Raw genomic sequence first — 27,698 nt, 5'->3', positions numbered from 1 at the left:
TTTACAATAATAAACGTTCCTTACAAGTTTATCTTCAAAATCTTGAAAATTTCTGGGGGACCTTAAGTAGTAGATAGAATATTACAGAATGTACAATAAACATACATTCTTAATTTGCTGAAAAGTGTAGCACAATCATCATACATTTCTTAATTTCAAAACAAGAGAAAGTTTAGACAAAAGTTTTATTTGTCTTCTATGTGCACAAGGAAACTGCCTTGAAGGAGAGCAGCAAAAGAAAGGTGTGACTGCAGGATGTAAACCTGTAGGCTACTGTGCTGTGTGACAGCAAGTTCTCTTTAACTGTTCCCATTAAAAGAACAAGGTGTGACTATCTATACCCAACAGAAACTCTAAGGTATTATAAACATACATCCCATGTGATCTATAGCTTCCATTTTTTCAACTGATTCATCCACTATTGCATCCTATAGCAACTTAGTAGTAAGTAAAGATCAATCAAGTAGTAAGTAAAGATCAATCAACGCATCCAAAAATTGACATCTTACGGATTTTATAAATCTCAGAAGTCCCCAATGCTTTATGAGCTTTTCTAGCATATGAGAAGCTTCAAATCAGATCAGTGTCAATAAGACAATGTGATAAGATCACAGAATTTATGAGATCATACAATGGGAGATTTGTATTAAAGTTAGAATCCTGAAATAATTTAAGATAAATTGACAGAATATTAATATTTTAATAATTTCAAAATGTTAAAAGCATTCTTTAAAGATTTCTTCATGCCATTTTTAACTGAAGGGCACTATTACCTGAAATAAGAAAAAAGGGATTTGCAGAGTACATGGAATCTCATTAGGGAGCTGGTGCTCTTTTGCTTATCACAATCCCTTTTAATAATCAAAACTAAATTTATCTGCAATAGCAGTTTTACCACTGCAGGCAATACCAAGAGCTATATTGAAAATATATTTCCGCATGAAAATGCACTTGCAAAATACTAGTAATAGTCTATACTGACATCTACCAAAAATTCTAACAAGAAATACTGATAAATGCTCAGAAAGTAACTATTGGTTTATATAAATACATATGAAAGTCTCAATACTTTTTTTAATCTACTGTCACAAAAATTGTTACACAAGCCAATATGCAGAATATCATATTCTTCAATCAAGGCTCCCTCTTTGCACAACAGCTGTCTCAATGAAAAGGGAATACAGGTTCTCCTATTAATTAAATACTCTGCCATTTACGTGCATTTTTTTTCATCTGTGCATCAGACGCTTCCAATAAATTTTCAGAAAAAAAAATAATTCTCAGAAATCATAAAAGCACACATTATTGCATAGAAAATTTCTTCAAGAAACTGATTTCCTCAGCTGGTCAATATATTTTTATCCAATTCACTTCCGACTGTTTCATTCGCACTACTTGTTATGCATTTATCTGGGTTTTTTTTTCATCCTTTTAATATGATTGCAGGAATTTGTTTTCTGTAAACAGTAGCATAGCCAACTCATAAGAGGGAAGAAAAAGAAAGTAAAACTATACACTATCTAGCCCTATTTGTATAAACTCTTTGATCTGTTAACATGTTCTGCAAAAATTCTAACCCAGTAAATCCTGGAAATACAGGAGAATACTTTTAAGAGCAAACATCTCTAGCCACTCATTGTAGGAAGACTTTCTTCATTCCTACTATCAAAAGTAAAGTCTCTGCCTCAAATTGGGCTTTGTAGAACCTTATAAAAGAAACAAAGAATTAGCAATTTATCAAAATACCTTAGAGAGTGATGTACTGATGCCATCATAACTTTGCCATCAGCTGTGTGCAGAGACAAATAGAAACAATAATAGTGTGTTTAAAAAATCAAAGTGGTGTACTAAAATTGTTTTGAGCCTGACAAAAATATTTCCTTGTTGCTTGACCCAGTGTTTTGGAATGCTAAATCAACTGGGTGCATGTGTACGTATGTACGTGTGCGTGTGTGTGTGAGACAGAGACACTTTCATTCTCATACTGTCAAGACCATCATTCCACTAAATACCATGTGATTCTTTCATCATAATTCCTTTGACTTGACAAAATTATGTTTATATATGTAATTAGTTTGCCTACAAACATCTATAACTTCCTGTTCATTTTGCAGCCTCATATATCAACATTTACTAGTTTCTTATTATTAGAGAAAATTTAAAATAATAAATGTAAAAAAAGGGGAGGGGAGGAAATCTCCTAAGAGGGTTTTAAACAACAAAAGACAAAACAACAACAACCCAATACCTGAGAAAGCACATGGTAATCAGTGGCAAAAAGAATGAATTCTATATTGATTGGGAGGAAATTACTACATTATTATTTCTATTCCTGTTAACTAGAAATCTTGAAAATGAAGCAATGATTTCCATACGGTTTCATAGAGGTTATCAGAAACTAAGCATGGCATTAAACTGAAACTGAATAATTTATAACAAAGAGATGCTTATATCAGTTTTTAAAATTGATCTAAATTTTCTCCATACATCGTGCAAAACATTATTTTCCAAGGATTATAAATACAATTCTTCAGTTTGTTTTCCTAGTCCCATTTTTCAAAGAGATGGTTACAATAGAAGGGTGAAGAGTGTCACATTATCATAGGCTGCTGAAACAGGTTAAATTTTTAACACCTAGTTTGCACTTAGAGATGCATAAGCAATCTGAGTGTTTATGTGTAAGCCCAAGAATAACCTGCAAATGAAAGGATTCCAGAGTGATTGTTATAAATCTTTACAAATGATTAATCCAAATCTATACAAGTATATATGCATTACACAGATAAAAATGGGCATCCAAAAAATTCACCCCTTCCCGTTCTTTTCACACAGCTGAACTGCAGTCATGACCGAGAATATGGCTTATATTATGGGCAGGCCGATTTGATGATTGTTTCAAAGAGTCAGAACCAGATGTATTTGCTATTGAGAGCAATGGTGAGATTGCTGATCCATCTGAAGGAAGAGCTGTAGCTATTTCTGGGAATAACGAAGTCAAATTAAAATTGGACAAGTGTGATGAATTAGCCACATGCATTGGAGGCATATCTGTCAAAAGAGGAAAGCTTGGCTGAGCAAAACCAACTGGTCGGGGAGGTGACAAAATAGAACCAAACCGATTGTTTAAACCTCCACCATTTGGCTTCTCTGTACTTGGATTAGAAAACATTTGGTTAGAAAAATAAGGAATTGAAATGTCATTAGACAGGGGGGGATGTGCAGGAGAATATGGTGGATAGAAAGATGGCAATGTATTTTGAGGATCAACTGGAATCAGAGCTGCTGTTCGGGTAGCATTGGGTTGAGTTACTGGTGGAATAAATGAAGTGTTAGCATTTACTGGGGGATTCATTCCACTTTCTGGAATAAAAGGGAATCCAAAATTTTGAGACAGAGTGTGCTGATCAACAGCTGTACTGTCATGAGAGACATGTGGCCCTTCAGGCATGAATCGTACAATGCTGCCCCTTTTTTCAAGGGTAGGCTGCTGTCGTCCAAGGATCATTCCTCCACCAGTGGATAAAGGGATTTGGGGAAGAGAAGGTTCAAACACATTCCCATGCCTCTGATTTGCAGAACGATTCCTTTCAGACTGGCGAATTTTAGAGCCACTGTTATCCTGTAAAGGATGTCTCGATCGATCAGTGGCTGAAGAATTGGTTTGACGAACAGATGGAGGAACCTGGTCAGCATTCCCACGAGAAACTGGTGCATAGTGAAGAAGACGCGTAGCTCCATGTACATTGCTAGAAGCTGAGGCATTTATGTGACCTTTTGTTCCATGGCTCTCTGTTATTCTCATGGAATTAGATTTCTGGATAGAAATATTGGGACTTGAGTTACGGCCCTGAATATCTCCAGAAGAACTTGAGAAGGGAATAGTTAAAGCATTGTTCCTACTATTAATAGTACCAAGAGACATGTCGCAACTTTCTCTGTTCTGATCATCACCTTCCCTCCGAATATGAATACTTTCTCTTGCTGGGGCACAATTATAATCAACATTTGAGGAACTGGCACACTGTGGATTTCTCTGATGCTCTGAAATTGGTCTTTGGCTTCCATTTGCTTGATCTCCAAGATGAGGAATAAGTAAACTCTGCATGAATCCTTGGTGGCATGTATTCTCATTGTCTCTTTGGGGAGGGAGAGGATTTCCTGCTGAAATGCTTTGAACTGGTTGATAAGACAACCTTTTTTGTCTGTCTATTGGTGGTCCAGCATTTTGGGCAAGTCGAAAACTCTGTGTCTGCATACCCCTGAGAGAGTTACTTATTTCATTACTTCTTGAAGATTGCACATCAAAATTACCTGTAGGCTGTTGGTTAATGGCATTCACCTTGAATGTCTGACACTCAGAGAGCCTTTGAATGTCTGATCCAAGTGGATGATCTACAGATACACGACTTTGTGTATTATGAATTACCAGTTCTTTATTCCTGGATATATCAGCATAGTTTCTCATTTCAAGATGATCTGACACTTTGAAGCTCTGCATGGATACTCCTAGCCTGTGTTCTGAATTAGATGAAGACTTTCCAATAAGTGCCTCTGCAGAGTAACTACTAACTCTATTTCTTTCTTGCCTATGAGGGAGACAGGGAACATCTGGTCTAGAGACAATACTAGGTTGAGACACTATCTGCTGCTCCAAAGCCCTAGAGTTCAACATTCTATGCATCTGACTATGTCCTGAGACATGTTCAGAAGGAACTCCAGAACCTGGCTGTCTGCTGCCCACATCTGATGACTGCTGATGCAGAATGTCCTGACTTGGATGGCTCCGTGGGTGGCTATGAGTTCTACTCAAAGCAGAATTCTCACAATTCTTCTCAGGCTGGGAAGAAGGATAATGCTGCTGCAATTGTTGAATCTGGGAGTGATGGGGATGTGGCTGGCTACTCTTTGACCGTGATTGGTCATTTCCATGATGCTTCTGCTGTAAAGTAAGTGCAGTGGGCTGAGTGGCTTGAATTAGACTTCTCTTTTTCTGCAGCTGTGCCTCTTGATGCAATAGTCTTTGCTGATGGGCAATATGGGTTTGAGAGTGTACAGAACTTTCTGCAGGAGAAATATAATGCTGAAGTTGATACAATTGATGCCTTTCTCTTAGCTGTCCAGCCTGCTGTTGCTGCGGTTTTATATATGGGTGATTAGCCTGAAGATGAGCCATACTCTGAGAGAGAGCATGTTGGATAGGCTGCAGATGTTGTCCTGCCTGATCAAGGATAGGTGGATGAGAATTACATTGAACTTCAGCTTGCCTCGAAGTAGGTGACACAAAATTGCTGGCTTGAAATAACCTGCTATGGCCATTGGTATGTCCTTGATTACTCACTGATACTGCAAGATTAGATGAGTTGGGGGCGATCGGATTCACACGGATTTGATTTTGACCCTCAATATCATCAGCTGTTTGATTCAACAGAGCCATGTCTTCAAGCTGTAGAGGAGCTGTCTGGCAATGTTTCTGCCTCTTTGATGTAGAAAGCATGTGATCATCTTGAACAGAACGCTTGGCTGATTCTTTGCGGCTTTGTCTTTGCTGCTTTAAATGGGGTTCACATATCTGTGGACCTTGCATCGTACTAGTCTGAAGAGCAGATAACTGTTCTGAAGGATACTCTGCCATCAACCTTGGAGAATGTCCTGGAGACTGAGTCATATATGAATTAGCAGGGACAGATGGAGTCCCAGATACAGAAACAGTTGTTCGATCTGAAGATGATGGTACACCTGAGCAGCTTACTGGAGGATGTATGATGCACGTTGGATGGATGAGATTATTCACATTCAAGCTTGAGGTGTTTGAGGGTTGTGGAGTTGGAATCTGCAAAGCTGTATCAGCCATTTCCAGTCTAACAGAACAACTTTTCTCTGCAGACAACTCAATGTTTATTTGCATTGAATTCTGGGTACTGAAATTGTTTGGCCCCGTTTCCATTTGATTAGTGTTTTTCACTGGGTGAGCTTTGAATGGTTGGTCTCTTCCTAGAGGTGTTACTTTACTACCCTTGGAAATAGAGGTTCCTGACACTGTTCCTGTATTTTTTGCAAGAGTCTCTTGGTCAAAAATTGCTCTTGCAGCCAGTGCTACAATATCTGTTTGCTCTGAAAATGAACAAGTGCTATGTGTGTTCACCAAAGTGCTGTTGGAAACATTTTCTCTACATGTATCTGGCAACATGGATGCAACAGAAAACCCACAACTGCTACCTGAACTAGTTGACATGGGGGAATCTACTTGCCTATTTGCAGTGATAGCTTCCTGGTCGGAGGTGCAAGAATTAGAGCGTGTGAGGTTTTCTTCTTCAGCATTTATCAGCAAGAGTTCTTGTTTCCTTCCCAAATTATCATCTGAGCTGATATTTGATTTTGTGCTTTGGGTACAAAAACTGGGGTGCTCTACTGAAAAGGATTTTTGTACATCTCCTACTTTATTAAACTCTGAAAACATTTTGGTTAGGCCCTGTTCTTCCAATAAATCTGAGGCCTGCATTACAATGGAACAATTTTGTTCCATCCTGCAGATCTCTGAGACTTCTGTTCTGGGAACATTCTCTGTATTTGTTTCTCTATTTGAAACTGACGTCTCAGAAATTTGAGAAATTGTCACTGGAGAATCTGAAGAAGAGGGTAGTAAAGGACTGGTGGATATACATTTGGATAGTTCTGATAACTTAGAATTTGCTGTTGAGTTGGTTTGAGATTTACATATTTGAAGAGGTGGAGAAGCACGGTCTGTGGAAATTGCAGGAACTACCTCAAATTGACCCAACAAGGATGATTCAAGAGACAATGACCTAGGCACTCCAGCTGCATTCAGATCAGGTGTCAGAGTAGATTCCATGTTCTGTTCAGCTCTCAGTCTATCTTTGGTGTGAGGATCAGAAGCATGTATATCATTTTGTGATATTCTACAGTTTGCCTGTGGTACAGCTAAGCACTGCAAAACAGGCATATTTTCAAGCAATATGTCACTTCCTGAATGTTCAGATGCAGTTGTCATATTTCTATCAATTTTTTTGCATTCTTTCTCAGGATCTACTTGACATGCAAGGCTGTTGCTGGCTACTGAGGTTTTCTTAGTACCTGCATTTTTATTAGACCATTTTGAACCCGAACTAGCAGCTTTGGGGGGAGAAATGTCTAGTGAAGTTGAAGTACAGGTTAATCGAGAACTCTCAGCAGCTGAAGAGGAAGGTACTGTCACTGTTAGCAAAGCAGGAGATATTGGTGTGGTTTGGCTACTAACAGTTTTGGGGTTGGTAGATGGATTGCCAGACACTTGTTGACAGCTTTGGCCAGCCATCTGTGATATGCTTTGATTGAGGTTAGCTAAAGCACCAAATGCATTGAGGGCAATGTTGGTATTTGGATCTTCACTGGTGGTAGGCTGAATAATTTGCATAGGGGTTTGATCTGAATCTCCAGAACAGGATTTCATAGGCTTTAATGCAAACAACTGTCCATTTAAAGAAATGGTTTGTGGAAGCTTTTGGTTAGACATTGAAACAGAAAATGTTTGTGTCAGGCAAGAAGATGTTGAAGAGGAGGGTCTTGGTAAAATATGAACAAGATGTTTCCCACCAAACATATGAGGGCCAGAGGCACTTTGTATAAGATTGCCAGAATTTGTTCCATTCACAGGCATTTTAACAACTGGTGGTGTTGAGAAAAAAGAGAGAGGATTTGGATTAGCAGTTTGTATTATTACAATCTGTTGGCTAACAGTCTGATTTGGGAGTTCAGCTCTCAGCACTGGAGGACAGGAATTAGCATTAGGAGGCTGGAGAATTACAATGTTCTGATTAATAGGTGATGTATTGATAGGGGAGGTTATTGGCTGAGACACCTGAATCACTTGCATGGCTGGATTCACGGGAAGGAGGCTGCTTGCTATTTGTGCTCTAGGTTGTGTCTTACTAATTAGTGGCTGAATAGGTAAAGATGGATAGGAAGGCAAGCCAACAACCAATTGGTCAACTGGGTGTTCATCTGGAATTAGGGGGTTATTTAAACCAGCGGCATTGGCCAGAATCTTGTTTGGAGTGGAAGCTATAATACTAGCACCATTAATTGGCTCATTTAAAAGGGCTGTCATTATGTTGGATGGAGTATGATTTAGAGGCTGAACAGTGCTTCCAGCTAGCTGCAGTGTAGTCCAGGTGGTCTGGGTATTTCCAGCTGAAGTGATTCTCATAAGATTACCAATGCTTTTTGATTCTGGAATGCCAACACCTGAAGAACTGGGAAAAGACCATTTCTCTACAGTAGTAGCAGGCGCTATATTCAATTCTGTTACAGCCTTTGGGGTTTCTTCTGGAGCTCTATCATCTAGGCTTTTGAAGACCTTTCCTGTGGATGCCTTTCCAATAGATGCAGCACAGGCTGGGTCAGCGGCAGAAATTACACAGCTTCCTAGAGACCCACTTCTTGAACCCACTTCTGTTGGTATATTTTCTTGTTGACAATGAAGCACATCTATACTAACACTGGAAGAAAGGCTGGGGCTTGGTACACTTGTTTCCTCAATCAGCTTCAAACTCCCTTGTTTATTTTTAGATTTGGAGATGTCATTCTCATCTTGTGATGAAATTTGTTTTCCACTCTGCAGTCTTACTAGCTGCGAGGTATTCACAGAACTGGCAGCACTTGTACAGGTAGATGTGCCTTGCTTGTCCTCAGAGGTAGATTGCTCAAGAGTTTTTTTGTCTGTATTTGGTAGGCCTGATACTAATGATGAAACTGAAGTTTGAATACCTGATTTGATTGCTGTTGAATAAATACTAGAAATGGTTGCAGGAGTGTTGCAAGTCCTCTGGACAGGAACAACGTTAGCTGTCTGTTTCTGTAAATTATGTCCTATATTAAAAGTTATTCCTTGGACTGATGGCCCCTGGTTACTTCCACCAAACTGGCTGCCATTGGAATATACAATGATATTCTTTTGCAGTTGATCATTGGGGATAACAACAGAAATATTTGTATTCTTCAGATTTTCTTTCTTCTTGTGTGTCTGATCATTCGGAATTACAATAGAAACGTTTGAATTTTTAAGATTCCCTTTCCAATGGATGGTAGGGTCATCATAAAGGCAAATGTCATTAGCTTTCAACAATGCTATGTAGCGCCCATTTTCTTTCTGGAGTTCATCCAATTGCTTCCGGAGTTTTTTTATTTCTTCAGCTGCAGAGAGAATTGTAAGAAGTTAAATGCTAATTAGGAAAAAGCGGAGAAAAATCTAGTCGATTAAATGGTTGATGGCACTTGGCTGAGCCTGTCCCTGCTATTATCCAAATTGCTATGTGAAGTTGGGGTTGTATTCATTCTCCTGTTTAATCCAGTGCCTCATTCCTGATTAATGTGTGAAAAAGTGCAGGTGTAGAGGCCCTCTTAAAAAGGAACTATTTCTGTTGTTTTTATTATTACTATTCAAATTCATATTGGACTTTCCTATTGAAGAAAATGGTTATTTAAATGTTACAGGATAATCAATGACAATATGCAGTAAAATCTAATAAATCCTAAAGATTCTAATATAAAGAAATTAGTGATCCTATTCTTGGCATATAATTTGGGTGAAAATATAGATCTAATACAATGGGATAAAATTTAAAAATAATTAAATTGCTGTTAATCTCAGTTATTAATTACACATTAGACTTAGATCTGCTTTCCTATTTTTAACTACAGGTAGTCTTCAACTTACAACCACAATTGAGCCTACAATTTCTGTTACTCAGTGAGAAATTTATTAAGTGAGGTGAGCCTCTTTTTACGACTTTTCTCGCCACATTTTTTTAAATGAATCATTACAGTTTTTAAATTAGCAACACAGTTGTTAAGTGAATCTTTTCCTCCCATTGACTTTGCTTTTCAGAGGATAGCAAAGGGGGATAAAATCACTCCGGGACACTTCAACTGTCATAAATGTGAATCAGTTGTCAGCATGCAAATGTTAATCACATGACCATGGAGATGCTGCAATGGTCATAAGTGTACAAAATGGTCATAAATCACCTTGTAACTTTGAATGGTCATTAAATGAACTGTTGTAAGTCGAGGATTACCTGTATGATTTTTTTCACATAAAAACTCTTTCCAAGAAAGCAACAATCCTAGCTCATACCAAGGCAGATGTAGTAAGAAGTAAAATGAGCCAATATTTTAATTAAAATATTAGTAGTAACTTTATTTCTATTAGATTATTAGATCAAAGAAAATAATAATTTGAACCATAAAGATTTGGAAAAACAGTGCTGAATTTGCTGGAAAGTTTTAATAGTTACAAACCAAAGGAGGAGCAGCGCAAACCTTTATTTTAAAACCTGTATGCAATAAAAACAAGTGTGCCAATTTTATATAATGTTGAGAATAGTAAAAGCTTCATTTGCTAATTACTTTTATTAAATATTAACACAGATATACAGTAACAGTGGAATATTTTAGAATATTTATCAATGCTATAAACTGAAAGCTTACCACCTTGTAGCAACAGAGCCTCCTTCTTCCTAAAGTGGAAATAGTTTGAAATAATTCAGTCACAGAAGGAAGACAGTGTGGTACTTCATTTTGTTTGGTGATGGTCCATAAGGCTTTCTGCAGCAGCCCCAGATAAATAAGGAAAGGCTATAAAACGTTACATTCATAGAATAATCTATTCACCTTGTTCATTGTTTCCTCCATTCAACAGGAGTTCATCATTTTGCTTTTTCATTTCTGTTATGTATTTGTATGCTTGATCCAGAATCATGTTCTTACTCTGTAAAGGAGAGATTTTGAATTGATTTATAATGTCCAAAGGAAAAAGTAACAAAACATTAAATCTAATAAAGCTAACACTACCACCGATCCATGCTAATATAATGTATTACATAATGAAAACTTTCACAAAACAAAAATCTTTCCAGAAAATTTTTCATAGCTTTTTTGCTTAGAAGTTTTTTATATATCTCCTATTGCAACTGATTTAGACAATTTCAAAATTATAATCAATTTCATCCAACTTCCACATAATCTTTTTTGTTAATATATATTTTTAAAAGATTGATAGCCACTTCACTTAATGACAGAACTGCCAGTCACAATGGTAGTCACTAAACAAGCTAACTGTAATAAGACACTATATTTAATTGTATTTCACAATTAAAACTTGACTATATTTTCAATTTATTAATCCCAAGTCTTGATTGTTTGAATAGGGACATTAGAAGAATCAACTCTAAAGCTGGTAATACAGCTGGTATTAATATAAGTTCCTACTTGCCTGTTTCAGTGCAGGAGAACATGGAATTAGCTCACCAATTCTGTTTATACCAGCATTGATTTTCTTTTTTCGATGCCGCTCCACTATAAAAAACAGAACCCATTGTAGGTATATTTATAATTACAGTTTGCTTGGAAATAATAACTCTTTTCTGTTTTGATAGTCTTTGGTTTTGCATACTTAAAAGAATCATCTGGATTCCACCAATATTAAAGTTCCTTCCAAATGAGAAACATGGTCAGCTGAAGATGAGTTCATGATTGTGGAGTTGATGCAGTGGAAAAAGGAGCTAGAGAATGAATCAATTCCCTGAATTCCTCTTCAGAATAAGGAGAGGCTCTGGGATCTACCATAATTCTTCATACAGATGCTCCCTGCAATGAGACTATACATCAGGTGTCTCTGATGGGTTTTAGAGCTCTGGATGCTGGAAGATTCATTTTGTCCAAACTGCGGTTCAGAGCCTTCAAAGAGATATTGGGTTTGCCTACTTCTGTACTTAATCACTTCCCCTGGAAGTGACTTGTAAACTGCTTTTTGAATATTAAGAAATTTCAGAAGGACAACTTTTATTATGCTGGGTGATTTTCCTAGGTAAAAAAAATTTCATGTAAGTCTAAGAGCTTAAAGAATAAAATCAGAAATAAGCAGCAAAGGGGTTATTAGAAAGTTGATTTTAAAGAGTTTTTAAATGGGCTAAGAGGTCAGATTGACCATAAAAAATTAAGAAATAATTACAAGAATATTTCTTATGGTATGTTTAAAATCTTATAAAAATATATGAAGATTTTGAATTTAAGTGTAAGAAATTTTTCCCTTAGAAAATGAGGATTAGAGAAGAACATTTAAGACCTGGTTACTAGAGGTAATCAGAAAGAACTAAAAATTATAACTAAGATGCAGACACATTAATATACAATGGCAGAAAGTATTTTAACTCTGGAAGAACTCAAGGATAATTGGCGAAAGTGTACTCAGAATTTTCTTTTAAGATTGCTTGTGAATATATAAACAGGTTCAAAAGAAGAGATAGAAAAGGATAGAACTGAGAATGAGGCTGTTTTGAACACAGATTTAAAACTGATAGGATTCGTTAATGATGTTACACAAGATTCACAATGAAACTCATTGATGTTTCAATAGCTAAAAGAGACACATAAATAATAATTCAGAAAAATGATATATATGCGTGGATTTCAACTCAGAAGAGTAAGGAAGTCTCACATACCCACACATATTTTGGTCTTTTTGCATTTTTCTTAGTTTGTATTAGTTTGTCTTTGTATTTTTAAAGTTCAATAAAAATTATTACTAAATTCTTACCTGCATTGTGAGTCTCACGGTTTTTCTTCCTGTTTAAAAAAATATGAACTATTTATTGCTATTTAAAGTATTAAATCCATAACCATTTGTAAAACAATATTCTTCTATTCTGACAACCATCTATACACAGTGAATATTGTAGCATATAACTAATTAGCCTGTTTATTTTTAACACAAGAAAATATATATTCCCTAAAACATACACGCACAAAATATGCACAAAATTGCATACATAAAACAGGCACAAAATGAGGCTTTAAAATTGATTCTCTTGTGGAACTTCAAGCTATGAACAAAAGCTACAATAAGGATCACTATTATGTCACCAGTAGTGTTAACAAATATTAACCAGTAGTGTTAGCAAATATTATAGACATAAGGAACAGGGGAAACATTATAAATGCATATGTAATCGATAGATTTTTTTGTGTACCAGAGTAGGGGATTATGTTACATAAATTTAAAATATAATTTTATACCTATAAATTTCTTACATAAAAACAAGTTTACAGAACATTTTTCCTGCCAATGTTCCATATATCCCTACTTCAATGACATTTATTCTTAAATCTGAATAGAATAGAAATCATGTATTGGACCTTAGAAAAGCTTGGCCCTGTCATGGCAGGAATGCAGAAATGTACTGGTAACTGGCAACCTTGTGAGATTTGGCATTTCATTACTGCATTTCCTTTTTTTCTTAAAGAAGGGTGTCATGTGAAAAACACTCTATTATCCTGATAGATGCTACACCAAATAATTTATTTTTCAATTACTGTCCCTGCAAATCTATTAAAACGACTGTGTGTATGTATATGTACATGTACACAAATACCACATGATTGATTAACTGATCTAGGTTTATCTCCTCCAATCCCAAAGGACTCTGGGTTGCTTACATTTAGAAAGTACAAAACAATTTATAGCTACATCTGCAATTACAAAAACATCTGCATTTGAAGAACAAGCAAGCAGCAAAGAACAACTCTGGGTGGAGGCTCGCTACTAGCAGTTCCATGTCTATTTTTTAAAAATGCAATTGCTTTTCTAAAATGTAGCAAAATGGACACTAATCTGATTTTAGGGTTGTTTCAAAGGAGATGCTTTTGTATTCAGTTTTCTAAGAAATCCAAGAAACTTCATATAAAAAAAAATGCAATAACTGTTTATATCACAAAGGCATATTTCTCACACTGGCATGGAATGGATGGAGAGCTATATGCAGTATATTTTTGCACACACACCTCCCACCTCCCCCATATTTTGCAGTAAATTCCTGCTGAACCATTTAACTAATAAATGGATTTGTTTGCTAGATTAAATTCTAGTATTACTGATATGTATGCATGCTACATTAAACCAGGTCAGACAGTACTGCTACTTAACAGCTACTACTGTTAAGCCACTTCCAGATAAATAACAGCTCAGATAATATAACAAAGCATAGTCTGTTATAGTTCACCACTATTCATCATGTTGACTGATAGCTCCTCTACTTTTGTAGTATCTGGCCACCTCAGTATTTTTTCATTTTTGTTAAAAATAATAGAATATGATAGTTTAATTAAAATTGGAGCCCTCCTCAGCCCTACTTCTTTCATGCCTATTTTATCCTTTTCAAATGTACAGGCTGTTTTAAAAAAATGGGGTGAGCAGAAACCTGCAGTCAGAACACCCTCCTTTCTGTGGTTATTCTAGTCTTCAATCTCTTCCTCCAGAGGCTGGAACGGAGAATTAATCAAAGCACAGGGTCAATGCAATCTCACTCAAATCAGTATCATTTATTCCTCTGAAGCAAGGATAGGATTGTACCATATACTTATTTGCAACTTGAAAACATACCGGTGCTGCTTCTTAAGAGGAGCTTTCTCTGTCATCTCTGTCATAGTTTGAGGCAAAAGAATCTAGGAAAACATAAAAACTCATCACCATCTTTGAAGCTACTATATCAATTCTCATTACAGTTGAAAATGCATGGTTTTTCAGCAAGCTTTTATATCTGTGTTTCTAGCAATCTTTCACTACAATTTTGAAATAATTTTACATTAGCACAATCAACTTATTAATGAAACTGTCAAAGGTGTTAATATACCTATTCACTGAACACTGAAGCAGAAGCAACAATGTAAAGTATCTCTATTTAACTACCCATATATTATTTGTACCTACCACCAAACCATTTGGCTTACTAGTGCGTGTCTGAAATACCAAAGCCTTGTTTATATTTTATTTTAATATTTTCATAAATGATCTAGGGGGGGGGGAACTCATCAAATTTGCAGATGACATAAAGCTGGGGGGAACTGCTAACACTTCAGAAGATATCCTCAGAAGGATCTTGACAGACTTACACACTGGATCCTATCCAACAAGATGCAGTTCAGTGGGGGGGAAAAGGTGTTTCCTGCACTTTGGCAAGAAAAAAAATGCAAAGGTATATATACGCAGCATCTGACTCAACAGTAGTGCCTATGAGAGGGATCTAGGTGTCCTAGTAGAACTACCACTTCAGAAATATGAACCAGCATTGTGCTGCAACCGTCAAAAAGGCCAACACAGACCTGGGCTACATCAATAGAGGGATTATATTAAGTGATAGTACACATTGGTGAGCCCACGCTTGGGATACTGCATCCAGTGGTCACAACAAAGGCATGAGAAGGCTGACTAAAAAGCCCTATTTCTGAGTCATGAATGTTTAAAGTAATAGCAACATTCAATTTTATATTTAGTGTAAAATGTGTGCAGGAACTTTAGTGAGTCTAATTTTTATTAGTTAATAAAACCTGTATCACCCAATATTAATCTACATAAGAATGGCATATTGGTTGGCACTCATGTCACTGATTCTTGTTAACATTTTCTCAAATACACTATTTTGAATACACACACACACACATATATATATATATATAATCAAAAAATATATATCTGAAATGCTTGATAACAATACAGATATGCAAATATTAATCAGGAAAAAAAAATAAAAAGGAAAAACTTGCCTGAAAACATAAAAACAAATCAAACAATTCAGGGAGTTCTAATATATTACTAGATAAACTTATATGCTTCTCTATGCTTCTCTATCTAAAAAGAAATCAGTTCAAATATTATTACTGCATGCATATCAAGAATCTACTACCATAAATAATGCTAGATCAAAAACTCCATAAACCATAATAGAACATAGATATATGTACTTAACAAACAATAACATGATATTGAAATTCATATGCACTTTCATGCTAAATATACCAACAGAAGTCAAGCCAAAACTATACATAACTGAACAAAGGACAAATTTCAGTTAGAAAATAATTTGAAAATAAATGGGAAATCCCTATTAAAAGTTCCTTTTAAGTGTTTTGTATTTAGCTTAACTGTTAGCCAATAAAAGAAACATGCAGAAATGAATCTTTATACAGGTGATGGGTACATAAGGAACAGAAGGAAAAATTATTATTTTTTCCCTGCCTAAAAGAAATGGAACATACATAAAGCATTTATAAAATGAAAATCTATAGAGAAGCACAGGAAAAAAAAATAAGGAGAATGGAATAAACAAGTGGCCACTCTTCAGCTCACAACAGTGGACAAGGGTTTTTGGAATTGAATACAAGAGCAATAGTAAATTATTCAAGAAAGTAACTTTCCTTAAAGAGAACTATCACATGGAGGAACACGCTCAGTGGAAGATATTCTTTACCATGCAATTAATAAATCACTTTTAGGCTACTGTAGGAAAACAAGACAATGGGTATAAAGCAGCAAGAATACAGAGCTGGAAGAGGAGAGCATTACTACTTTCTGAAAGAAGACAAAGGACAGAATTATGGTCCGTGTGATAAATGTAAATATAAGCATAGCAGATACAAGTACTTTCCAAGTTTCATGAAGTTCACCAAGAGTTATTTTTCCCAGTTATCCATATAGAGAAGAATACAATACTATCAACAGCAATTATCATTCTATTTATCTTGGGCTCTTTGGAGCTCTAAGAAAAAAAATCAATCTCTTAATCTTTTATCAGAAACAATCAAATCAATCACATGTTCAGATTTTTTTAATTTGCTACATGTACATGTACACAGTTTAAAGCATGTGTGTGTGCGCGCGCGCGCAGAATTGCATTTCATTACCACCATTCATTGGAGCTTAGCATTCAACAACTATTACCATCCTATACATTCCTACTTTCATATATATTTAAAATAATGTAGCTGAAATAATTCCTGTTTTAGGACATATATTTCAGCCCATTCATGCATAAGTAAGTCATACCTTTATTTTTATGCATACATTCATCAAATAGCTGCCATGCTGGTTCTGCCTTGACCTTTTCTGGGATCTTTCAGGGTGCTTTTTTCATCTTTGATTTTTTTCCCAGAGCCATACAAGAGGGACTGAGGAACAGAAACAATCCCTTGTGAAATTATTTTGAGAGAGAAGCAAGAAGGAAAAGAATATATAGTAGTGCCAGTAGTGCACAAGAAAACAACAAAAGGAGGACCAAATGAAAGGAAAAAGAGAAAAATAATAATAAGGGGGTGAGGGGAGAGAAACTCAGTCCTGAAAACAAGAGTGACAGTTAAACGGAATCCAAGACAGAGCCAAGAACATTTTTTAAAGAGAGAACTGCAGTTATTATTTCACCATCTCTTGAAAATCAAAATGGCTTCTTTTTTAAGATGATATTTTAGTTAGCTATTAGGTTATTAATCTGTGGCTAGTTGTAGTATGTTACTCCAGGCTTGCAGTTTGTAAAAGAGGAATTTTTCATTAGAGGACAAAAGAGTGCTGCTTCTGCTATCACCGAGGGAAGAATACTGGCAGAAAATTGGCATTGTGGTGAAGGTGAGGCTTGACTGCAGTTAAGGTTCAGGGTGACATGCTGAAGAAACAGGGCTACCAGACTGATCAATAACTTTTGAAGTATGTTCACTGAGTGACAGCTGGGGAGGGAGCCTCTTACTGAACTCACTGCTCTTTTAGTGGACTTGGGAGGCTCCCAAGGAGATTTTTATTGGGTAGTGTGTATTCTTCTCTGTCCTGATTACATCCCAAGATATTTATATGTCCACCCTGCTCAAAGATGGGATAAGGTATCTGCAGGCTCTCTGTATAATTTTGCAGGTTTCTTGATGGAGAAAGTCCTAGAGCTAAATGTCAATTAGACATGGTCTTGTGCATGTCTTGTGAATCAAGGATACTTTTGAGCTCATTAAGCTCAAGGAAGTGGATAGGATTCTGTCTATGAGACGAGTTTGCCAAATGCAACTTGATTCATGCTTTTCCTAGTTCCCCCAGGCAGGAAGGAATTGGCTGGATTAGGGGAATTGACAATGCTTGCTTGTAATGCCACTTGTTTTAAGAGGCATTTATGTGATATCTCTTGAAAAAGCTCTCCTTGAATACAGCCAAACTTCCTTTTAATCACCAACTTGCTGAAGGGAGGGGAGTAACTCAAGCTTCAAAAAGTGATAATGATATTGGTAGAAGATATGGATTATCTAGATTCCATGAGATGGAAATAATATTAATATTATTACATTGGTTGATGACCATCTAACCCTTGATGGGGAAAACTGTATCCTTCCTAGTCCTTTTAAAATTCTTAGTTGCTTTTGATACTCTGTCTTGATCATAGCATCATTAGTCAGCAAGAATTAGGGGTTGTTCTACAGTGGCTTTTTTCTTGAGTGGACAGTTCTAATCTATAATCAAGGTGGAACAGTGTTTAAGGGTGTAATTTCATCGATGTGGAATAACACAGGGCATAGTGCTCTCCTATTACTTTTTAATTGTATTTTTCATTTTTAATACTCTGTAAAGAATATAATAGAATAGCCCAGAATAGTACAGTCAATGTTCAATCACAAGTTACACATAACACTCAATTTATCAATAGAACAGTTATTATTAGCATTTGTATAATCTTTCCAGAGCTGATAAAATATGACTTGTTCCTCTAAAAAATCAGTTTTAAATTTTATCAGTCACTTTTTTCATAAGAGAAAAAAAATAATTGCAGATCAATTATTTAATGGTAGGCTGTCTAGAAATTTCCAGTTTAGAGCAATTCTTTCTGCTCCATCTGATGATTGTGATTGATCCCATTAGGTTGTAACCATACAGACATATTTTCTCCATTACAAACTGTTCCTAATCTTTCAGCTCTTCCAACAGTCTCCATTATATACTAAACAAATTGTTTCTTAATCTTTCCGCCTTCTCAGGACCAGATAATCTTTTCCCAAAATGCTAACTGATCTCCCTTATAGAACATGAGAAAGGCATCTACAAGGCCTATTTTTACTATTTACTTTATTTACAGCTTAGTCAGACATTTAACAGCAATAGAAAAAGTAAACACTTAAACACTGTAAAATACTGAAAAAAGTATTTTATATACTGAATATTACCTTGACAGAGATATATAGCCCTTAAACCAAAGGGGCTAAAGCATTTTTAAAGTCTAGGATGTCCAAATAACATTTGGAAATAGGTCAGACAGATGCTTCCCTAAGTCACTAAACTATAAAAAGGAGAAGAAACAACACAGACTTTCAAGCTTCTATTTTATACCAAATCTCAATAAAAGTAGTTTTAGCTATCCTGTCAAGTTCATTCTTAGCCTGATTTATCTAGTGGGGCCAACAGATATATCTCAAGTCCTCTCTGAAACAGTAATCAAAAAACAAAATGATTAGACATTGTTATGGAAAATAATTTTTCAGTACATTACAGTACTGAATTTGTGTGTTTTCCAAAGATCTCATGCAATAGGCATTCCATCTTTTTTGCTTAAAGCATTTGTGGGAGAACAATTTTAGTGCTTGGTGCCAGCAATTGTTCTCCTTTTGTAGGACAAAAAGATCATGATAGTCCAAATTGTTTTAATTGGTAACATTTTACTATATACAGTTTACAAAGAATTTTATTGAGTATTACTCTAAATATTTAAGTGGTTTAAACTGTTTTGTGGTGGCTTCTCCAATAGACTATTTAAATATTAGATCATTTCTCCTAACTTTGGATTTTATATGCTTAACCTCTAGATATTTCTCAGCACAATAACCTACGTTTTGAAAACATTATTTTATTCAATTGTTATTATTGAAAGAAGAATCATAATCCTCATCATATAATAAAAATTCCAAGAACCTAAAGATAGAGGGAAGAACTCTAAACCCAATATATAACATACTACTGAATTTATATAAAGATTACACAGTATGGTTATGACAATATAGCCTTCTTGTAGTATTCATTTCATTGATACTATTAGCAACACAGATTAACTTATTTTCACTTGGGCAAATGTATTAGAATATAACTGAGTATACTAAATACACTAAATCTTTATCTGCATCAATATTGGCTAATGTCCATACCTACTGTATACTGAATCAAAGGCCTAATCCACAAATGCTACATTAAAACATTCTGTAATACTGCTGATATCTTTTGAAGCAAGGTAAAATAAAAGTATTGGTCAATTGTGATCTGTCCCTTTCTGAAACCTATTTGTTCATTTTAACCTCGCCAATCAAGAACTATAGTTGTGTATCATTGACGTACTAGTGACATGAACTTTCCCATCAGCTTCATACAGATTTTAAATAATACAAACTTGAGATGGAACCTAACAAGATTCCTCTGCACTATTCTACCCAGCAGAAGTATCTCAGTACTATCTTCTGATAACATTCAAGCAATAGAGTGAATCTACTGCAAAGCAGCACTGTCCTCTCTAGCTTCTCTCTCAAAAATGCTATGGTCTAGTGTTTCTTAAAGAGTGGTTCGAGGACCAGTGAGGGTTCTCAAGACCTTCTCAGGATTTGCAAAATCAAAATTATTGCCAGATATTGATACTTGCACAAATTTAAAACAATGTTACTCTTCTCATTATTTTTGTTTATTAAAATAGGTTTTTCATGAAAAATATTTATGTTAATACTTATTGGGGCTAATCTTATTTTTACATGATTCAATAAATATATATTCTACAAATGCAGCAATTTTAATTTATAATTCAGAAAATATAAATATAACCCATAAAAACAAGAACTCTTTTGTGATACTCCATAGGTTTTAAAAATTGGAAGGGGTCCTGAAAGCAAAAAGTTTAAGAAACACTGCCATAATCAAAGAATTAAAAAACATTGAGATATTTTATATTTCTATATACCTCTTTATCTTTCCTTCTTTTATTGCCCCCCCCCACCCCTCTGGTTGCTGTCCTATTTATACTACTACATTTATTCATGGACATTTTGGGTTTTAGAAAAAGAAAAGCCTGTATCTCTATATATTTTTCTTCTCTCTTATTGTTTTACTCTTCAATTTCCCCACCCTGCTCTTCCATTGTTATCTATCCTCAATAATACTGAATTTTACTCTCTCCATTTAGGTACTTCCTCACCACAATCACTAAAGGATCTCCATTACAATAATATTTACATTTATTACCATTGTTTAAATATCTTCCTATTTACACTTCTGAAACTTGTTAACTGAGTATAAAAATATTGTTAATTGTTGTGGGACACTATCCTTCATTGCTGCAACAGAATATATAAGACAAATATTTGAATTTGTATTAAAATGCTGTAATTAGGAGAAGAGTGCAAGGTAAGAGAGATGGAGACTGTATTGTGCGTCTCCTAATTCTGGAATTTTTAAATAAGCTGTTTCAACTCCTCCCTCAAAACGACGCTATAGAGCACTGCACACCAGAACAACTAGACACAAGGAGTTTTTTTCCCCGAACTCCATCACTCTGCTAAACAAATAATTCCTTCAACACTGTCCAACTATTTACAAAATCTGCACTACTATTACTATTAATCTTCTCATCACTTATCACCCCTCCCCTCCCACTTGTGACTGTAACTTAGTTGCTTGTATCCTTACGATTTATAATGACTGATTCCTAGTATGATTTGATTGCTTATTGTACCCTATGACTATTGTTAAGTGTTGTACCTTATGATTCTTGAGTCTTGATGAATGTATCTTATGTATACTGAGAGCATTTGCACCAAGACAAATTCCTTGTGTGTCCAATAACACTTGGCCAATAAAATAATTTTAATTCTAATAAAGTGCAATTGCCTTTTGTCCCACCTGCATCTAATTTTTTAACAAGTTCCATAAGTGTCATCCTGGGCCTGCTATCTGTATAATTAATACAGATTATCCTTCAGAGTGGTCAAAGCCATCTTTGCACAAAGCCAGATCTAAACCCATAGTGGAAACAATCTAGGTTATCCATATTCTCCCAGGAATTAAGAGATACAACTTCCCCATTCTCTCAATAGCTTGGATACATAGGAATGTTGAACATAAATCACTATTTTTTAAAGATAATCAAGCATGCAAATTCTTAATTAAGATTATCACTGTCTCTATTAAGAAGGTAGGGATCTCTTCTTGTTAAAGACAGGTGTTCCACTTGCAAAGTGGAATACTTAGAATGAGCATTCTAGGCAGGAACATACAATAATAATAGGTACAATAACTAAATAGTGGATTTACTTCCATTAACATCACCCCTTCTTTAAGAAAGGAAAAAATAAAACTGACTCATATATTCATATGGTGCACTAGACACCCCAGGTATATAAATTTGATAATTATATTGTCCAATACAGTGTCAATGCCAGCATTATTCTATATGATTTTATCCTTGAAAAATTGTGCAAATTTCTCATAACTGTATCGGTATGCTGCCTGAGGCCATCAAGCCTTGTTCTTTACTCACTATGGAAAGTTACCACTTCTTTGCATCTGTGATTGCAATCAATTATCAATTATAACCATTCCTTATACCATGGTAAAGGTCAACCAAAAAAGACTCTTTTGAGGATCTTACAACTCAGATGGATCATAAAGGAGAATATAACCTTTCAAATGGTATGTTCCAAAGTCAAACAGGTATTTAAAAATCATAATGAATGCTACAAACTATGGAGTAGAGCAAACCAGTAGCCAATTAAGATGTTGAAATAATCGAAGTACATGAATTATTTTTAAGAATAGCTCCAAATAGTACTAATACTATTATAGCTACAATTTCCTTATCAGACTTCTCCTTATAAAGTTTAGACATATTGATTGTTAGGATTATTTATTGATTTTATTTATATCTTGCCTTTATTGTTTTTATAAATAACTAATAAACTGGAATATGTAGAACTTTACAAGAACATAAGAAAATATATCCACAAAGAAACACATCAGTTTAACATGAAGCTTGTGAAAAAAGCAATTGAAGAAAACAAAGGGATTAATAGAGCAAAATGCAAGCTTATAAAATACAAAAAAAGTTTTTCATTAAAACATGAAGATGGCTCTGCGTAGGACAAGACAGGAAATGTTAGAAATAATTGTAAAATTCTATTGAGAGCTATACAAGGATCAACATCATTCAAAAGTAACAACACCCACAAAAGAGGAAATGCCAAATATTCTAGTACGGGAAGTATCAAGTGCCATAAAATCAATGAAAAATGGCAAAGCTTCAGGAAATGACTGTGTTACAGTTGAAGTGTTGAGTCTTGTGGTCGTAATTTATACAAGATGCTGGCAAAATTATACTTGATGCCTCAAAGAAGAAAAAATACCCAATGCATGGAAAAATGCTGAAATGATTCCTATGCACAACAAAGGGACCCAAGATTATTTAAATAATTATTGCCCAATAAGCCTTCTTTCAGTTATCTACATGGTTTTCACTAAAATAATAACAAAGTGTATTGAGAATATTAAATGATGCATAGCCAAAGAAGCAGGCAGGGTTCAGAAGTAGTTACAGCACAATGGATCAATGGATTGTTCAGCAAGTCACTGGAAGACACAATGAGTATACCATGCCTCCATGCATAGCTTTCATTTACTATGAAAAGGCATTTGAGTCAGTATTCCAGCAAGCAATAATCAATGCATTGCTCAACCAAGGCATAGACACTGCTTACATAAACTTACTACAATCAATATATGAAAAAACAATAGTGACAATTTGCTTTAATTATCTTAAAGTGGAAATCAACATACAACAAGGTGTATGAAAAGGTGATACAATTATCACTTATCCTTTTCTCAGTTTGCGTTGAAGATGTGTTTTGCAAACTAGACTGGGCAAAAGATGGAATAAAAATCAATGGCACCTATTTGAATCACTTAAGATTTGTAGGTGGCATTCTCTTCTCACATGACCCAGAAGAGCTACGAAGACACATATAAGAGCTGCACAAAGCAGGAGAACAATTTGGCTTAAAAATAAACCTGAAAAAGAGCTAGGTTATATTTAATAAATTCACCAAATAAATATTTTCTTAATATCTGGAGAAGAACTAGATGCAATAGACCAGTACATAGACCTCGGCCAACAGATCTCAATGTAAGGTGATACAAAAAAGGAAATTGAACAGCATGTTAAATGTGGTTAGAAGAGATTTGGCAAGTTAAGAGTAATTTTCAAGAACCTCCCCCTATTCCTGGAGAAAAACATTTTCGATCAGTGTGTGCTGCCTACTCTAACACATGCCAGTGAAACATGGACACTAACCTCACAAAGAAAAGCTACGAGTGGTACAAAGAGCCATGGAAAGATACATACTCGGCATCAGAAGACAAGATAGGAAGACCTGTACATGAATTAGAAAACAAAGGAAATATACAGTGTCATTAAAAGAGTAAAAGAATTGAAATGGAAATGGGGCTGGTTACATAGCAAGAAGAACTGATGGCAGGTGGACTAAAGCAATCATAGAATGCATTCCACTTGGTAAAAAGTGTCCACAAGAGACCTAAACAAGATGGAGTGATGACATCAGCAACTATTGTGGGCCCAACTGGCAAAAGAAAGCTCAAAAATGTATTGGTTGGAAACATATAGAAGAGGTCTTCATCCTGCAATGGATAGACAATGGTTAGAATGGTGATGATAAATAAGTCAAGGTAACAAATATACTTAATACTCCTTCCTCCTCCTATTTTCCTATAACAACCCTGTGAGGTGAATCGAATTGAGAGTGTGGGATTGGCACAAAGTCACCCAGCTGGCTCATACCTAAAGTAGAAACAAAACTCCAGTCTCCTAGTCTGGCGCCACTGAACCTATCAGAAAATAATCCAGATCCATCGATATCCTGGGGCTAATCATTAATTCTGTTGTTATACCAGCCACCAGGTTCCCCCAGATGGAGTACATCTGAACCCCAATAAGTCTAAAATGTACCAAATATCTGTCTTTCCATGGCAATAGAATTATAGAAGTTTTTTCCAGGATTTGCTCACCATTATCCCATCTAACACAAAAATATTAATAAAAATCTAGTCTGAGTTTTTGAAGCTAAATAATAATTAGAACAGGATTATCATGAAGTCCCAAATCAGTATTAACAAGATCACCTCAACAGGATCTCTCCAAGCAAGATAAAGTGATTTAAGCTATCATTTAGCTTAGTTCAAAACATGAGGCAAGTGTGTACCAACTAAGTTCCATTTTGTCTTGAATATTCAGTTTCAAGTGCCCATATTCAAAACATTTTTTCCTCTCAGTTCTAGTTACCAAATGCTTATTTAAAAGCCTGAGGTTAAAAAAGATAGGCGATGTATCTTCTTGCCTTGGTTTTTATGAAAGAAATCATGTCAACAGGCTCATGCAGCATTCAGAGGAATGAATGGGGAAAATCTGCTGGTGGGATCCAGCAACAGAACCTTTAAGGCAAAGAAGCATTTTCCAAACTGGGCAATAGCTTATAATATTTTATTTTCCTAGCTGCCTACCTATCATCATCAGCTTTTCTGCTGTCTACTAAAACAGTGATCCCTTTTACTAACCAGTTGCCTTTTAATATATATTTTATTTTTGCATTTCAGATTCCATTTTTATGCTACTGCATTTACATGATTTTACACACTAATTTCAGTCTTGTTTTACTGTTTTCTGGCTTTATGTTTTGTCTAGTCGTGCTTTACGGATAACATTGTCCTTATTGGATTGGCTACAGACTTTGTTACATATGGTTTTGTGCTTGTAATAAAACATCTTTCCATCCATCCATCCATCCATCCATCCAATCAATCAATCAAATCTTGTCTCTTTTTAGAATAATTCCTTCAGCTTTAAAGATGTTATACCTAATAAAGGAAGATGTGCAGTACAGTACCTCCTCATTCTGAGTGTTTATGGCTTATAGTAGTAAAATGAGATTTACTAATGCTGTTTGGGAAATTTACAGATGTATATTTCTACTAACTTCTAAATCAGTATTCTGGAAAAATAGTATTTTCTTATAATGTCTTACTTTGACTGTGACACAGGTGTATGTCCACTTGTACTCAATCTTGCTATTTAAAAATATATTTTTTTTTGAAAATTTTGTCTGCCACATCCTATAACCAAGTTGTCAAAATGCAGATTAAAAAACATAACAGCCCCAATCTTCTAAAAAGCAGCGTATTTCAAGTGATATTTGGAATAGTCACCGGGAAAGAAATTTTGGAGAATGAATACGTAAACCCAGTGATATAATGTACTAGATAAGAGATTAGCACCAAATAATATAGATTTGAAAAGACCAGCCCTTTCTTGCACTTGGGAATAGTGATATATCCATCCCTAAGGATTCATTCATTTCCCAGAAGCTTTCCTATCCCATTTCTGATACTTCTTCCAGTCCCTTGGAAGAAGTCATTGGATCCAGTCCCTTGGAAGAAGTCAAAAGGCATGCATAGTCATTGAGATTTCAGGTCTCAACGACAGTGTGCATTTTCAGGCCTACAACCAAACATTTCAGCATGGATCATTTGCCATCATCTATCTATTCCCAGGCATTGTTTTTCCAGTCCTGGAGTTCTCATTCCATTTCCAGGTCTGCCTTGGTGGTCTTGAGAGCCTTCAGATTACCACCTTCTACTGGCCTGTCCGAAGTATTTCTCATTGTTTTATCATTTCCCTGGGGTAAGGATCTAATGCTCAAACTGCATTTTTTATCAAGATGGATATTTGATAAACATCACGTAAATAAAGAGTAACAAAAACGTTTCCATTTCCGGACCTGAGCGTGTTTCCTAACCTTTCCTACCGATACCTTCCTTCTAGGATCCACTCCTCATTTTAGGTGTAGCCTGCGCTGCCTTCTGTGGAACTCCATCATCATGTCAATAGTAGACCTAGCTCAACTCCCTTTATTTCCTACGGGCCTCTGGAGAGCTCCCGAGGTTTTCCAGTTGAAAGGACAGACCAGGTCCTGCCACAGGGCTCCGGAGAGAGGGAAGATGACAACGTCTTTTGCTCTATGAACCAGGTCTGCGGAAGCCTCAGAAGCGGAGACTGAAGGGGAAAGCCCTGCTGGTACGAACCCAGAGAGGCTTCCCGCGGAGCTCTGCACTCGGAGAATGGGCAGAAGTTGAACCCCGGATATTTCGGGTGCGGAGCCACTGTAGTTTGGGCCAGACCTCCCATCCACCCCCCAGGCCCAGGCTGTTGGAGGGCCTCTCGCCCAGCCACCCGGTCCTCCTGCTGCGACCCTGGCCGGAGGGACTCACCGACGGAGTATAGGGTGGGCTCAGCAGCTGCAGCCCCACCGAGGGGACCATCCTCCTCCGGGGAGGCCTCGCCGCTCCCTCCCCCACTCCCGTATCCCTGTGTGCACTCATACAAAATCCCACCCATCCCTCTCTGAACAGCCAATGCGCGACCGATTCCCCGCCCACTTCTGTCAATCAGCGATCCAGAACAAGGCCACCGAGCTTGGAGAAAGGCGAGGCCGGCCCACGAGCGCTTCATTGGTCGAAGCGCCAGCCAATGAGCGCCCCACAGGTTTGAGATTGACGTTCAATGGGTTAGATTGAGGAGAAATCGGAACTGCCTCGGAGGCAGGTCGCGGGGAGATTCGGAGCGAGGAGCGGAGACCCTTTCTGAAAGACGAGGAGCGGAAGCGTGTTTGGAGATAGCCCTTGAAGTCAGTTCAGATTCGGTTTCTTTGCCAATTTTTGGCTGTCCCCAGTTCTAAGCACAAGTCCGTTCTGCTTCTTATGTAGTGGATATTTGACTTGATTCATACCATTCTCTAAAACGGCGTTTCTCAACCTC

General features: G+C 36.2%; 1 protein-coding gene across 1 annotated transcript; it reads right to left on the bottom strand.

Moving 5' to 3' along the window:
* Window positions 1-171: 171 nt before the first annotated feature.
* On the bottom strand, window positions 172-27,288 carry USF3 (upstream transcription factor family member 3). The gene is made up of 6 exons (XM_026713330.2): window positions 27,152-27,288; window positions 14,435-14,496; window positions 12,593-12,621; window positions 11,270-11,352; window positions 10,669-10,765; window positions 172-9,189 (listed from the first exon to the last, which is right to left on the bottom strand). Exons 1-6 carry the CDS (start codon window positions 27,260-27,262, stop codon window positions 2,825-2,827), a joined length of 6,747 nt encoding a protein of 2,248 aa, XP_026569115.1. The 5' UTR covers window positions 27,263-27,288; the 3' UTR covers window positions 172-2,824.
* Window positions 27,289-27,698: the final 410 nt, after the last annotated feature.

Source organism: Pseudonaja textilis, chromosome 2 (assembly GCF_049901715.1).
Source record: "Pseudonaja textilis isolate UNSWEBS1 chromosome 2, rPseTex1.2, whole genome shotgun sequence".
Classification (NCBI taxonomy): Eukaryota; Metazoa; Chordata; class Lepidosauria; order Squamata; family Elapidae; genus Pseudonaja; species Pseudonaja textilis.
The sequence above is the reverse complement of the archived record's forward strand: the minus strand, read 5'-3'. Positions and strand labels throughout refer to the sequence as shown.